This window comes from Melospiza georgiana, chromosome 1 (genome assembly GCF_028018845.1).
Source record: "Melospiza georgiana isolate bMelGeo1 chromosome 1, bMelGeo1.pri, whole genome shotgun sequence".
In the NCBI taxonomy this organism is placed as follows: Eukaryota; Metazoa; Chordata; class Aves; order Passeriformes; family Passerellidae; genus Melospiza; species Melospiza georgiana.
Genome location: NC_080430.1, coordinates 108145168 through 108161147, shown reverse-complemented (window position 1 = coordinate 108161147; position 15980 = coordinate 108145168). Strand labels below are relative to the sequence as shown.

The 15980-nt window shown below is 41.3% G+C and overlaps 1 protein-coding gene across 2 annotated transcripts in view; it reads left to right on the top strand.

Moving 5' to 3' along the window:
- ANKRD29 (ankyrin repeat domain 29) overlaps positions 1-15247 on the top strand; it is a 32894-nt gene extending 17647 nt beyond the window's left edge. For both annotated transcript variants that reach the window (XM_058038693.1, XM_058038701.1), the window contains exons 6-10: positions 1013-1111; positions 6866-6964; positions 7425-7520; positions 8577-8675; positions 10014-15247. In XM_058038693.1, coding sequence (XP_057894676.1) covers positions 1013-1111; positions 6866-6964; positions 7425-7520; positions 8577-8675; positions 10014-10097 — 477 coding nt within the window. In that variant the 3' untranslated portion in view covers positions 10098-15247. The remainder of the gene's footprint in view (positions 1-1012; positions 1112-6865; positions 6965-7424; positions 7521-8576; positions 8676-10013) is intronic.
- The last annotated feature ends 733 nt before the right edge of the window (positions 15248-15980 follow it).

The window sequence follows — 15980 nt, the reverse complement described above, 5'->3', positions numbered from 1 at the left end:
CAGCAGGCTTTCACTAAAATGCTCTGTATTTTGTGATCAGCACCTGCCTGAGTTGGTATGAGAGGTGTACTTGCACATCTGAGATGCAGGAAAGGGGTTAATTCCTGCCTCTATTTAAACGAAAAGATTCTCGCCTCCTGGGAAAACTTGTCCTAGCACATCCTGTGCATAGTGCTGTGGATGTAGGATGGGTAAACACCTGTCCCACCCTCAATACAGATTTCTGCTTATAGTTGGTTAGATGGATTATAATGCTGTTTGAAAATGTTCCATCAAAAACACTTAATGAAATATGACTTATAATTTTTTTCCTATGAAGGGGTTTCTCTGAAGTAAAATTCTGAGAACATCTGCACATGAAAGACATGTCAAAGAAAAATAAAACCCTGGATTTGTTCACAATTTATTCTTTCACAAGCTTTTTGCAGGAAAATTCTGGTTTCTGATATGGCTACAAAATACTTTTAGATTACTAAATTACAGGTGAAGATTCTTCTACAAGATGTGCCAGAGCAGAAGCATGGTGATCTGTGGGGTGGCACAGTAGTGTGGCACAGGCCTTACTGCTTCAGCCTCAAGGGCAGCCTTCAGTGCTGGGGCCTGCAGTCTTGCAAAGTACCTGACATCTCTCCACCATGTATCCATGTAGCAGAACACTTCTGCATGAACATAGAAAAGCTAAATGAACTTGTATTGCTGTACAGGAGCTAATTTCTAATTATGTTGCTCAATGCCTCAAAGAACTAGACTCTTTGTATTCCAGACACAGGATTAAATGCTGGATTTGAAATATGATGGGAGCCAGTATTTGTGCATACTGAATGAAAATGTTGTCACAGTTTATTATGAACTAGACTTTGCATTTTGGTAGTTATTTCTTGAGCATGGCTGTATATCTGCTGTTACAAAGCATAATGACTTAAGACTGAGAAGTTAATTCAATTTGATTTGGTTTTGTGTGGAAAAATGGCATCACTTCAACTCAGTGTAAGACTGATGTGTTTGTTCTTAGGATGGAGCTTCTGCAATTTTCCTGGCAGCACAAGGAGGATATCTGGATGTCATCCGACTGCTGCTTTCTTCAGGAGCAAAGGTCAACCAGCCACGACAGGTATGATCAACACTTCAGGGCATAATTGTATAGCTCTGATTTTATAGTTATGAAAATTAACACTGGAATTTTCTCCAGGCATTGGGTTCATGTGGAAGCTGGAGGTGTTTCACTGGAAGGTGGTTCGTGGCTGTGTCAACATTCTGTGTTTTAGTTCAGATTGGTAACATGATTTTGAAGTCAATATTTCAGTGATTTCTGAAAGAATTGAAACTGAAAGCTCTGCTCCACATCTACACGTTACACCCTATGAGCCACCATCCCTGGAGGTTTTTAAAAGACAGTGCAGATGTAGCACTTGGACACATGGTTTGGTGGTGGACTTGGCAGTGCTGGGTTAATGGTTGGACTCAGAGATCTTTTCCAGCCTAAATGATGCTGTGATTCTAGAGCAGATCAAACCACTGACTGCTCCTTTAAATGGGTTAGAACCACATGCATGTTTGGGTCAGGCACCGAACTAAATCAAAATAAAACCCTCCATCAACCCTCCAGTATGGAATGTTGATGTGAGGGCCTTGCACTACCTCTTGCAACTACCATTCTGTTTGTGTTGTACATTACTTTTGAAGGTCTACACAGCCTACAACATCCCTGAGTTCTCTTGAAAATTGTTGAAAAGCTTTTGAAAATCTGTGCACTCTGGGAGGAGGCAGCACTAAATTTGAAATCTCCAAACCTTCAGACATGGCTTTGGTGTTAAAGTTTATCTGACAAATGCTTTTATTTTTAGTTTAACTTTTTATTTGTTTATTTAACTTTTTTATTTGTTTGTTTTACTTTGTGTCATTCCTGTGCACTCTGAAATTTAAGCATGAGTGTTGCCTTCCTCTCTGAAAGATCTTGATGCATATGGAAAGCTTTTCTCCCCACTTCCAGCTAGTCACTCTAGTGGCCCTGATGTTGCTAACACACACAACCAGTGGCAGCTGTAAGCATGAAATTAGCTCCTCTGCAAGCAGTAGGGCTGCTGTTTGATCATTAAATGGGAAGTGTGAGCTAGATTTGAGGCTGGTTCAGAGATCCCTGCTAGGGGTCAGGGGCTGGATCCACTGTGCATCACTGGATGCTGGAGTTAGGTAAGGGTGCAAGGAGCTTTCTAGGTTTTATACTAACTGTGAGATAGGTAAGCATAGGTGGTATACAGAGACATGTATGAAAGCTCTCTTGCTTTCCAAATAGAAGGGTTTCTTAATTTTTTAGCTGTTTCTTGACTCTAAAATCAGTGTCTAAACAGCAAGAGGTGGAGTTGCACAGCTAGCTTTACATCCAGCACATAGAAATGTCTGGTTAGAGATGGAGCTTCTCAGGAATCTCTACCTGCTTTAAGAGACCCTTGCCTGTGTTCTCCTGAAACCCTGCAGGCAAGGTAGCTGTCCTGGGTCTTCAGTGCACATTTGAAATTGATGGGATAAGGTCTTGTCCTGGTAATTAGTCATGCATGTCAGCCAGGTGGCTGTGATCACTGACTGCACCAAGTGAAAAAGCAGCAGGCAAGAGCAAATGAGTGTGAAAACTCTAATAACAGTGGACAACGTGGCATGAGACAAGCTCTGCCAGGTATTTTCAGTATTTCCTTTCATCTGCACCAAAAGCCTGACACATCATAGCCTGGCAACAGACACTGATCTATATGCTTCTGCTGCATGTCTAGGTCTGTGTACACTCCTAGATGTGGAAAGTATTTCAAGTGCCTTGACTGGAGCAGTTTTCCTGCTGCCTCTAGCCCCACCTCTGAGCACCAGAGCTGTGCTGGCAGCTACCCCCTGCACTGGTGCATTAGCTGCTCCTAGGTTGCCTCCACCCTAGAAAAAGCTTAAGAAATGTTAAAAGCTGTTAATTAAGTCCGAAGTTTCAATGTAGAAGGAGAGACCAAGGTATGCTTTAATGCCTTTTGAGTAAGTCAAAGTAAGGTTGGGGAGCTTTAGATCTGGCTGAACCCTGTTGCCATTAAAACCGCTTTCTGCTATCTGCAATTATAATGCAGCTAATTCTTTCTGACATTATTTTTTTAGCTCTCTAATCCAATTTCTACCACACAATGTTTCACGAGGCAATTTTAAATCTTAGTTGAGGCAAAAACTTGCCTCTGTGTGAATGTTCCTCCTGGCTCCTGTGTTTCATCTCCAGCAGGACAGACCCTCTTTGCTTGAGCGTACCTCCGATCCCTGCTAAGATTATGCCTGGATAAGTGCGTGGCATTTGTATTTGGGCCCACTGTAATCGGAAACATTTCCTTAACAAATGGAACATTTTTCCTGTTTAATTAGTCAAGTAATGGTTGGATGGACTTCAGTCTGGTTCTTACTAACAAATGGATTTGTACTTTGTTAGAAGGGGGTGTGTTGGTCATGAGGAATGTAGCTCAAGAAGGGGCAGTTTCGATGCCAGACAATTCTCCTTTACAAGCAGCATTGCTCTTACTGTGGTAAAAAGCTTTTCCAGGCAACATTACCTCAAATGCAGGGCTGCAGAGTGCCAGGTGTGAGTTCATCCTCTCCTTCCTCGTGGTTTCCAAGTTTTCCTCTCTACCTAGGGAATTTGGTGGCTTAACCCATGGCCCTGCACATATGTGTCTGCCTTCTATATCTCCTCCTGCTGCTGTGGTGGGTACCAGTTCCCCCTCAGTCTGGGGTCCCGCCTCCCATCCCATGGGGATATTTATGACACCTGGATGGTCCTGGCTGTCCACATGCAAGGCCTTCAGCTCTCACAAGTGAGAGCTGAAATAGTGAACCTTCCTGGAAAGTTTCTTCCCTGGCAGTGTCCTTTCTCTTGTAATTGCCTTCTGCTCTTGCCAAAACTGAGGAGCTGGGCAGGAATTCTTTTGTCATCTTTTTGTCTAGACAGACCTGGGGGCAATGTCTGAAGCCTGCTACGGGAGATGTTTCTATGCTTCTTCAACTTACAAAACAAAGCTGTAAGATTCTTTGCCAATGCTGTTTTGGCAGTCTGTGTCCCAACAGGCTTTATTCTGGCTGGCTAAGCAGATTCAAAATAACCTGAAAATTAATTACTTTTTTCTTAGCACTTGATATGCAATTACACATGCATGTAAGACAGTAAATCTATATAGGGTTGCACTTCAGCAAGCAAGAAATTTGCTATTGGCAAATTAGTTGTAGTAGTGCAAGTGGACTAATAGGCAGAGCAGTGCAGGATATGACACTGAGTAGCCTAAGAGTAGGGGTTGTCTGCCCCTGGAAATACCTACTGGAAATTTGAGGGATCTTTCACCCCCCACCCCAATCTGGCCTTTTCTAAAATGTCAAGCCATAAGCAAAAGCTAAGATTCAAAGCTGCAAGATGAAGTCATTAGTTAATGGGTAAGAGAAAGAACATTAATAATTTCAGTCAGAGTATATTTGGAACTTCTGGCTGCTGGATATAATAAAGTGTTGTCCATACATACTAGCTTGTAACTGAATGTGGAAGAAAGAACACCTTACAAACATATGGGATATTTAAAATTATTGTAGGAATGTAGTGATCTGCAGTCTGCTGGCTGGGCAGAGGGACAAGGAAAGGAGAGTAAATTTTTAACTGCATCTTTCCCTATTCTCACTTTCTTCCTAACTCATCTCCAAGCCCTAATATCTGTTTACACAGGAATTCTCATGTGACCTCTTAGTAAAATGTAGTATCGTTCACCAACATGAAAATGGACAGAAAGCTCATCTACTCCATATAAATGTAGATATTTGCATAAACCTGAGTGCTAGATGCTGTTTGCTTAAGAGAAAGAAGCTGACCATAGTCAATGTGAACCCATCATTATCTTCACTATCTTTCTTCTCTTCAGGCTAAGTCCTTCAATACAGCCACTCTTCCTCATAATGTACTTTTGTCTCTATCCTATAGCTGAGGTGCTGAGGATAACGTCTGACAGCAATACTATTAATGACAATTAACAGTAGCAGTGATTTTACTCAACATTTGCGCCTCCTTTTGCTCCTTTTCATACTTGAAAATAGGGGTTTTTCCTACAAATTTCACTGTGAGTAAACAAAAGCTGCTTTATTTCCTATGCTGATTTCATTGCTTGTGTAAATACAAGAGTGGATTTGCACAGCATCGGTTCTTCACACAGATTAAATTGTGCAGGCTGCTCTCAGATATTTTCCAAGTTTTACAGGCTTTTTCAATGCATCTATTGCTATTTTCTAGAGCCCTCTGGTGGGGAGAGATTACGAAAATATGAAGTGTCAGCTTACTAGTAGGGAAAACACTAAAATAAATAAATTGGAGAGGGACAGTTTTTGCCATCAAACTAACATCACATACTCTCTATACAAGACAGCCTTTGTTATTTTTGAATAACAAAGAATCACTTGTATTAACAGGATATATACCAGAGTGATTTCAGTCACTAATTTCAGTGAATTAATTTACAGAGAAATTATACAAGGGTGGGCAAAGATCATCTTTCTCACCATTTGAGAATACTGAAGATTTCAGAATGTGAATTTGTTCCTTCTCAGAATTAGAAAAAGGGAAGCCCAAATTATTATATCGAAGGAAGAAATAACTTTTCTGTTTCTTTCAAAGGATTAATTCATAGTCCATGGAAAGCAGAGAACTGATTCAACAATGGTTTCCTGGGTTGCATGAGCAAGTCATAGGAATCTTCAGGTGGCACTGGGAAGAGAGACTATTTCTTTGATCAAGGTGGCAATATCTTATTTAATGTAATAAAGTTGATTTCTCCTGAAACTTCTCATTAAGGCTAATTTGGAAGTCTCAGTTCAGTTTGTCTTCCTCTTTCAAGCCAAGCCTTCAGGCTGCAGAGGGTGGTGAGGGGAGCTGGCAAGCCCAAAAGGCAGAAGCAGGCACCCTGCTTTGTGGGGCCTCACTTCTGCGTTAAAGTCCATACAGGCAAAGCCGTTTATAAAAGCCCATGAAAATTAGTTTGGCACTACATAACTGCTGGAGTCTGGAGAATCAGGCCTTTTAGACTCAAAAAGAGGAAAAGACACAAAAAACCTAAATTCTACTTGCAGTGAGAAATACTTCTAGTGCTTCAACTTGCTTTTGCCTTTGGGAGGGAAATCCATCGCAAAGTTTAGCTTACTCTGAATGTGCATTTTTTGAGGCTTTGTGCTCAAATAATTATTGCATAGGACTTTTCCAAAGCAGATTGTTTCATGCTGGATTCTTTGATAATTGCCTTGTTTTGTAGTGGAGTTTTGAAGATAAAATTTCTGAAATACTTACCTTCACTGTAAGACAGGATGTTTTCACCCAATTCCCTGAGGGTGGATAATGTAATTCAGAACTGAAAGTTGGTGATCACCTTGCATTTGCTCCCTGGCTTCTGTAAACAACTTTCACTCCGTGTGTGCAGGCACCCAGATTCAGAACCTGCCTGTGCATGCTGAGGTTTGTCTGTATCCTCTGTCCCATCTAATCACCTAGAATTCAAAGTACACAGGATACCTTTAGCCCTTATGTTTCAAACTTCCCTGTGTATCTTAGGCATGGCTGGTGCCTTACTGGCCTTTAATTTCACAGAGCACTGCACATTTCTATGTGCAAACTATGCAAGAGAAGGCAATAAAGGGGGCTCTACTCCACAAACTGAAGCAGTCCTAGCTTGCTACACCAACCTACCACACGGGTTTGGACACAGCTTTGCGTTTGTCTCCCTGTAGGATTTGATTGAGTAATTGATGTATATCAATTCCAGTATGCTTGGGCAGTGAATTTTCAGAGGGCAGTGCAGTGAAGCCCTCAGCAGTCCTGTTTTGTTTGCAGGACGGGACAGCTCCCCTGTGGATTGCCTCGCAGATGGGTCACAGCGAAGTGGTGCGAGTGATGCTGCTCCGGGGAGCTGAGCGAGACGCCGCGCGCGATGTGAGTAGCGCTTCCTCCTGCGCTCTGTCTGCAGCCAAATGCCTCACCTGGGGGCTCTAAGTCTGCCTGGATGGAGGCTTGGTAGCTCCAGAGTCCGTCCTGTTTGTCAGGTGGCAAAGTCCCACCACAGCTTTCCTTTTCCCCGTTGTGTCTGGGACAGCTTTCTGGAGGAACCTTCTGGAATAAGGGAATAGAAATGTCCACGTGGTTGAGAGACAAATATGGTATTATGGTGTCACTGGTTCATTTTATCCTGAAGCTTTCACCCACCAGAGAAATCATCCTCCAGGTGCCCTAAAACCAGCAGCACATGCTGTGGAGGTGCCCCCTCAAAGGTGATGAGCAGAGGAGACTCTCCTCTCTGCTGCGTGGGGTTTCCCTCCAGCTTTTTTTTCTCCTCCAGCTTCCCCTGCAAGGAGAATGCAGACAAGTAATTTTTGACATTCCTCTTTTTTTAAAGGATGGCACCACTGCTTTACTGAAGGCTGCCATTAAAGGCTACAACAATGTGATAGAAGAGTTGCTGAAATTCTCTCCCACACTTGGCCTGCTGAAGGTTAGTAGTGAAACATAAAGATTTTTTTCAGCAGAATGCAAGAAGACAAAGGGTTTGATGTCATTTATAACTTCCCTAGTGGAAGATGATAGGAGTTTGAGCAAAAAAAATAAAAAAAAAAAAAAAGAAATTCTCTTTTTTAGCCTTAATGCCACTCACAATTTTTTTAAACAAAACTGTGAATTTAATTCTTGGAATGAGGAAGCACATTGTGTCACAGAGGAAATTCTGCTTTTTGTCACTTGATTTTATTTCTACTGTAAGTAGATTACTCTTGAGTGTACAATTTTAACATTACACCCAGCCTTCTATTGCATTTAGTCAGCAAAATAGTCTAAATGATCTGTTGTGAGCAGATTCTCGACTTGATTTTGCTTTCCTCTGAATTCATAAAGTGACATGAAAAATAACAGCTATTTGGAAGTTGCTTTTTAATGGGTGACCTAATTTTATGTGTCCATTAATCACATACTTTGATAGCCTCTGTGCATGCAAATGATTGGCAAACTTAATGTACTTGAAAATGTAGGTGGCATCAACTTAGTTATTAATTTTGAGTATGAAATAGCTTCCACACATCTTTGAACTGTCAGTTCGCAACCACAAACAAACAAAAGGCCAGCCATAAAAACCCCCACCTATCAGCTGCCTGACACTGAGGCCATTAATCATCAGAGAGAAGACAAAATGCACAGATGGCTTCCATTACTGCTTGTGCTTCTGTTTCACTGGTTAATGGCTGATTTTGCCAGGCAGAAACATATGCTGTGTTCATGTCACCTCTGATCTATTGCCAAGGCTGATTATTAAAAGGAAATACTGCTGTGGTAATGTGATCTTGACTTTCATTTTTATTAAAGCATTTAAAATCACATCCTTCACATCCCACTAGGGGCTGCCAGCACCCTAAATCAGACCCTGTTCCTTTGATGACCTAATCTCTCCCATGTCACCTCTTTCTCGCTCGTAGGTTTGTTCTTTGCAAGCATTTGTGTTTCACTGCCTTTTGCTTTTCTTCCCATGCATGGGACAAACACCTCCACTGGCATTTCCTAGAATGGGACCTCTGCTCTGCATGCAGCCGTGCTGAGTGGCAACGTGAGGACAGTGGCGCTGCTCCTTGAGGCAGGAGCAGATCCGTGCCTGAGGAACAAGGTGGGTCCTGGTTCTCCATCCTCCCAGGCACAGGGGGAGCACTCAGCCATAGAGCCATGTGTGTGCCATCGATGTAGGGGCAGCCCATGCTTCTGTGTAGAATTCAGGGCATTGCCAATACAAAAAAAAAGGAATAAAAAATCCCAAATTACAGGCACCTTCCTCATATCTTACGTAGATCTGTTAGGGTTTTTTTATTAGTTTTGCATTCTTTTGATAACAGCAATTTTTCCATGGAAAACTTACCAAAGTTTTATCTCATGAAGTGTTTTAAAATTACATGTTTGATAATTCTGTGAAAATGTCTTCCTCTGACATGTTTCTGAACTATTTGCTGCTAGGGTTTGGTATTGGTTTGTTAAGCTGTAAATGAATGGTCTGGCATTGACTTCTAGGTAAGTGAAAGTTTGTAAAACAAGCAATCCCCCACATATGTTGTAAATATTTTTGTCATTTAATAGAAAATCTGTGGCTGTTAACTTCTGCATCATTCCACTTGATGGCAGCACAGTTAATGCCACTCACACAGCGAGTGTTACATAATCTCTGTTAATAGACATTTTGGGTTTATAATAGAACCTGAAAATGCACAAAGTTTTTCTGCTGCTGATAATGATCTACAGCAGCAGGGGTGTGCAGTAGAAGAAAGTGTGTGGCTGAAACCTTTCCTGCTGTTTTTTTTTTTTTTTTTGGGGGGGGGGGTTAGGGTTTTTTTTTTTTGTTGTTGTTTTTTTTTGTTTTGTTTTGTTTTTTTGGTTTTTAGTTTTTGTAAACAACATGCCATTTCGCATGACAGAGTATATTTGCAGGACGAAATTACCGATTTTCAGAAGCAACTTCATCATAAATACTTTGTGTTACCAACATTATATTCAATAAATAAAAAAAAACCAATAACAAACTCATGTTCTATTACCAACCTTACAGCATAACACTATTTTAAGTCATCCCTTGGAGTTTTATGGACATAAGGACCATAAGTACATAAGGACCATTAGTACATAAGGACCTGCTTCATCTCCCCTGAAAAATTAGCGGCTATGCTCTCCTTTACTGCTGTGGCAGAAGCATAGGGAACCCAAGGGCATTTAGCCTGAACAGTCAGCGCAAAATAAGCTGTCACTCAAATTCCATTCTGGGATTGTTTTGAAGACTTAAATGAGACTTCAACAGTAAAAGATGGTTTCCTAAGATATCTTCAACAGTGCTGGAGACAACACTAGAAGAAGCCCACGTCATTATAATGACCAGTATGATCTTCTCTAGAGTATAATGCTTTTAACCATGATTGGGAAATACTTTTTCATTTCTGCTAACCTCAAGGGTTTTTTGTTCCAGGCAAATGAATTACCAGCAGAACTAACAAAAAATGAACGCATCCTCCGACTCCTCCGTGCAAAGGAAAAGCAAAGGAAAAGCTAATGCATCCCTACAGCAGATGCAGTTTGACAGAGATGTGCCCTGACCACAAGCAGCATGACAGTAATCCTAGGCTGGAACAGTTTGAGAACTGATTAGCCTGTCCAGTACACGCTCCCTGAACGCACCAGGCCCTTGCCAAGGGTCACCACGGGCTGGGAACTCCGCCCGGCATCGCTGAATGCAGGATTGTGACAAGAGCAGGGGGTGGCCCAGGAGCTGCCTCTGCACCACGGCCCTGCCTGTCCCCAGGGATCCCACTGATCCCAGCACCCCTGTTTGCTCCCCATGCATCCCAGCACAGGCAAGCACCCCTGCTGCTTCAGACACACACCCCCATGCTGTCATGGCACACACCTGTGACAGCATGGGTAGGGAAGCACTCACCCTTGTGCCAGAAGGATACCCTGGACCTTGCAGCTGTTTGGATTCAGCTGCCTACAGAGCAGCCCCTGCCCTTCCTTTGCTGACAGTGACCATGCCTCTCCACCTCCAAGTGCCACGTGAGACTAGAGGTGAGATGCTGCCCGAGCCGTCACAACAACAAAAGTTCTCCTGTCAGCCAGGGCTGAGGTAACAATTTTGCTACTACATGAAGCTCCATAAAAATGATCAAGAATATTACAAATTATGTCAAAAGCTACCAACCAAACAAAAAGCAAGAGGAAGTCCTCTCAATTGCAGCATCTTTTTGCAGCATTGCCAATCTGTCCAGCAACAGTAACACAGTGGAGCAGTTGATTTTGAGATGCCTATGCAGCTTATGGGGATCCTTCCCCAACCTTGTGCGCCTTTTTTTGGGTAGAGGAGGACTGGTTGCTGAGCAAACCAACCATGCCCAAAAGGGCATTTTTCCACAGGTGCAAGTACATCAGAAACTGAGCTGTCAGGCCCAACAAACCACACAGATGCTACACAAGTGGTATGTGTATGTTCTGCACCCAGATATGTGACACCCACCATGGTTTGGTACCCACAGGTATTATGCAAAGCACTCATTCCCCAGGTCTGTGGCAGGAGCTAAGGAAGAAGTGCACAGTGCACAGGTGTTTCAACAGTTGGTGAGAGGGTTACACGTGGCCATACCTGAACAGACCCACTAATTATTGCAGACATGGAAAATGAAGTCTGAATGGCAGTTTTGGCCTTTATTGTGGTTAAGAAACTTAAACATGCTACTTGTGCCTGTGTGGGGAAGGCAGTGCAAATTGCAGGTGGCTTGCGAGGACCTATGTTTTAACCATGATGCTCTAAGACAGCCCATTAAAACCCAGTCATTTCTGCAGTATAAACAGTATATACCATGTCCTGTTAGCCACAAAAACATTAGAGATTAATTTGCAGTGAGTTGAGGTAAGAGCTTAGTTCAGTATATAAATGCAGTCACTTTACCCACTTTCAAACCTTGGCAAATTATTGAATTGCTTTAAAAGGAAGATTGTAAGGACAAAAAATAATTCTTTCTTAAGAAATGTCTGCCTGTGTTTCAGCTGAACTGCTGCATTTTTGCTTTGGTGAGGAAATCTATAAGTGAGCTAACACAAATGAATGTAGTTTATGTATTGCAAATTAGCCATATGAATTATCAAATTATAAAATTTTTCATTTTGTGAGTAAGTTAGGTAAGAAGTCAGTGTTCTGGTGAAGAGAACAGAACCAAGTGTACCTTTTCTTGCATGCTGGAATTCCTATTCAATTTCTATTCTGCATTAAATAGGAAAGCTTTAGGTTTTCCAACAATGTAATAAGAAAAATTTATTTGTTTAGGTAATTTATGCTGCTGTATTTTTAAATTAAAATAATGTTGTGCCTAACAGAAACTTGCAGATGAACTGGTATAGAACCAAAGAATTATGCAAGATGCTTAAAGAATGACTGTATCCAGAGTTAAGTTCTGCAAGAGACTAAAAAATACTGAGCAGGCAGAAATCTCACGAGCCTTATTGGGATCTTAAATTGCACAGCATTACAAGGGACTGCACTCTAACTTCTTTAACAAACAACACTGGAGAGGACAGGTTTATTTGGAGCCTCCAGTGGGCTGAAGACTAACATACTTCACATATTATTTTGGAGAACAGTAGAGGGACTCTGGTCAGCCTGGCCTCAATACTGAACTTTCATGCTAAATTTTCTACAGATCAACAACTGGCAACAACTACACTCTCAAGGTGAAAAGCCCTTTCATATTTGTAAAGGAGGTGAATAATTAGAAGGTCTTCAGTAGCTATGCAATAAATACTCTTAATACCAGACAGGCTGTAGTAATCACACAGCACTCCTGAAAAATGTGGAAGCATCCCTTTTTGGTGAAGGTCTCCTGTTTTTTCCTGATAGCAGAGCAAAGGAAAGAGGACAAGGCAAGCCAACAGTGGTCCTGCAACAGCTGAAGTAAGGAAGCTGAGACAACAAATGCAGGTATCCAGTATCTACAGGTGGCCCTTCCTTTCTGCAAGGTGTATTTTCCTGGGAGAGTTGTCTCATCCCAAAGGAAGCAGTTACTCAGCAAAGAGCTTCTTCAACCATGCCTGTCCAGTGAAGATGCATGTCTGGTCCTCACCACTTAGAGTAGGAATTTCCAAGTCCTGTGTCCAGCTGCCTCTATGAATGGTCAGTGCAGCTGGGGATCTCTTGAAACATGTGAAGAACACCTGGGTCCCTGTGTCCCATACAGAGCATCTGCTGACCTTCTGAAAGGATGCAGCTACCAGGGTTGGGTTTTTTTGGTTGGGTTTTTTGGGGTTTTTTTTTTCTTTTGGTTTGTTGGTTCTTTTTTTGGGGGGGGAGTGGTTTTAGTTGGGTCTGTTTCATTTGTTTTTTTCATTTTGGTTTTGGGGGTTTTTTGAGTGATCTTGTGCTATAATGGGCTTTTCTTATTTCTGAACAACATTTAAAATGTGAGGCTAGCGCAGGTTAAAGGGAGAGATTTGCTGGTCTCTTCTTGCCCTTGTTAGTGCTGGCTGATACAACACACAGGATCCATCACGGAGACCTGGCACTGAAGTCTTTCTCTGCCTGATTCCGGCTGAAGTTGAATCTAGCTTCAGCAAAGACACTATTCAACCAAAATGAGACTTCTGGCATGGAAACCTTCTATTTGGGAGCATTTGTTTCATCTTGGAGCCTTTGGCGAGAGGGATGGTTTCAGTTTTGGGCTCCCTGTAACCCAAAGGTGCTTAATCTGCCTGTATATGGGCTCTAAAGTTGCAATACTGTTTATCACCATGCAATTAATGTTTTCACAAAGAAACCTTAATAATTATTACTATTTATGTAGCTGTTGTTATCTCTAAAGTGTTCAGTAAATACTGCTGTGGTTTGTTTGTTGTATTAAAAAGGAAGCCCGTTTTCCCTTGGTGGCTGAAGTGATTCACTAATACGGGCAGCTGTTCTTTGCATAGTTGTGGTGCCTTTTGTGTAAGGTTTTCCAAGTGCTCTACAGACTTTATTTATCTTTGTAAGTTCCAAGATGTATTGCTGAGGTAAGCAAGGAAGTAAATTATTTCCTTCACAGACCAGTGAAACAAACTAGCTCTTCATCAGTTCACGTCAACAGAAAATAGTAAATTTAGACATTTAGATTTAGAAATTATGGGGCACTAAACCAATTTCATAGATGACAGGATGAAGATAGATATAATATAAAGATGTGAAATAGAACTGTGACAGAATAACACAACAATTTTTTTTCTGAGTTGGGTTTTGGGGTTTGTTTTCCCTTTAAAGTGGCATGTATCCATCTTACACCCAAAAACAATAAGCTCCACTAGCACACTGATTTCAGGTTTGCTTCTCTGCACATTCAGAGCCAGAGGCTCAGCAAGCTATCCCCTCTACATTTATGCAGGTGCTGTTAGCCTGGTGACCTCTTGTCTGCTGCAAGTGAGTACAAAGGATGTGTAACCAAGCAAAAGGCTACACCAATGAGTCAATGAAAAATATAGAGCATTTTTCTTCTATTTCACTAGTATCAAGCTGTCACTGTTGATCTAGTTTCAGAGGAACGAGACACACTCTTTCAAGGAGAGAAAGAAGCTAAAACTTTATTTTTACATCTCTTTATATAAAGTTTCATAAACTCTCTCATGTCTATCTCCTGTTCGTTGGTAACAAGCTGTTACCCCATAGTAATTGCTCAGTCTTGGACAAGGTGCAAGAATGGGTTGTTTGGGAGATATTGTTTTTGTTCTTTTAGTGAGACAGTTGGGATTGTTGAATTAGGTGCAAGAAAAAAGTCCTGATCTGTAGAATTCTTTTTTGCTATTGCTTCTGTTTTCATGAAGAGCTGTTATCTTTCCCGTGGCTATGTTGAACCAAGACTCAGTATGCAAGGCCTTACACAGGTAGGCCTGCTGCTGGCCACCACATCAAGCAGTTGTGTGATAAGGGATGAGCACAAGGAAAAGCCTGGCAGGGTCTAGAGAGAAATGTCATCCCAGCATAGACATAGTAGTGGTGGAGCCTCAGAGGTACCAAAATACATGGAGCTCTTAATTTGGATTATCACTGCAGAGCAGTGTGCAGGGGCATCTATTCAGTAATGATACAAAAGGCAATATTGTTCCACTTGACTTGCACATACCTTTCTTCTCCTGGCATGAAACCATCTCACTATTGATTCACCACCTTTGTTTAGCTTAGAAGAGCTGAGAGAATTAGAGCATGAGATCAAATAGCTGCAGGTTATATTTAATGCTCTTCACAATGATGATTATCTGCCTCACAGTCAGAGTTAATTGCAAGAATAATTCACACTTCCTTTTCCAGCCAGTCTTAGTGACTGTTGGAAAATCCACAAATTAACCAAATCTGGTATCTCAGAAATTTCAGAATTGTAGCACAGAAAGTGAGGTAGCACAAACCCCAGCCCATTTGTACCTCATTTGATATGAGCACTAAACAGACATAAAATACAGCCCTTGCCTGGAGTCATTGGTGTTAGAATGGTAATGTTTGTTACGGGCCTAACCAATGGTAACACACAAGGCTCTTTTTCCCAGCAACAGGATATTGTACTGCACACCTGGGACCAAATGGAGTTGTGCCTCCTCACAGCAGCTCTGCTTTTGGCCCCTGGGAATGTCATGAGAGTTTCATACTGTTCTGAATTCTGCCCTTTTTTGACCTAATCGTTTATGCATTTGATAAACCATATATAAATTTATGTAGCTCCATGTGAGACTAATATTCTGCAACCAGAATGTTGCTTTACTAAAATATGCTTTTCCATATAATTTCAACAAAAATATACTACTCAGATAATCTTATTCTGCATACTTCAAGATTTCTTTGCTTTCTTCTCTATTCTACTCTATTTACAATACCAGAATTAGTTTCTTATTTACACAAAGACCACTTTGTTCTATTCCAGTTGATCGATTAGGCTGTTATTGTGTTCCAGGTCTTCACCACAGATGAGATAGCAATCACACACACACACAAAAAAAAAAAAAAAAAAAAAGAAAAAAAAAAGAAAAAAAAAAAAGAATGAAATGAATGGTGTGGCTTGGGACCAGGAAAACTTAATTTATTAATTTAGCATAACATAACAAGGTTTATTTCAAACATCCAGACATCAGTGACAAGGTTCCCTTTACATTAACATCCATTAGGTCAGATCTCTCTGAAGGGAAGATTATAAAAGGTAACATTAGGAACCAAAGGAATAAGACAGTACTTTTAATTAGTCAAACATGTCTTCTATGGTTCTGTTTTATTCCTAGATGTAAAACTGGCCCTTACACTGATCAGACATATTTCAGCTAAAAAAGTCAACACTCTGTTGATATGCTTATTATGGTGTGCTGTGGACTATGTGCATTATGAAAAAGTCTTCACTGAAGCCCATATTTTGACATATTTTCACTGTGTTTGGCATCCCAGGCT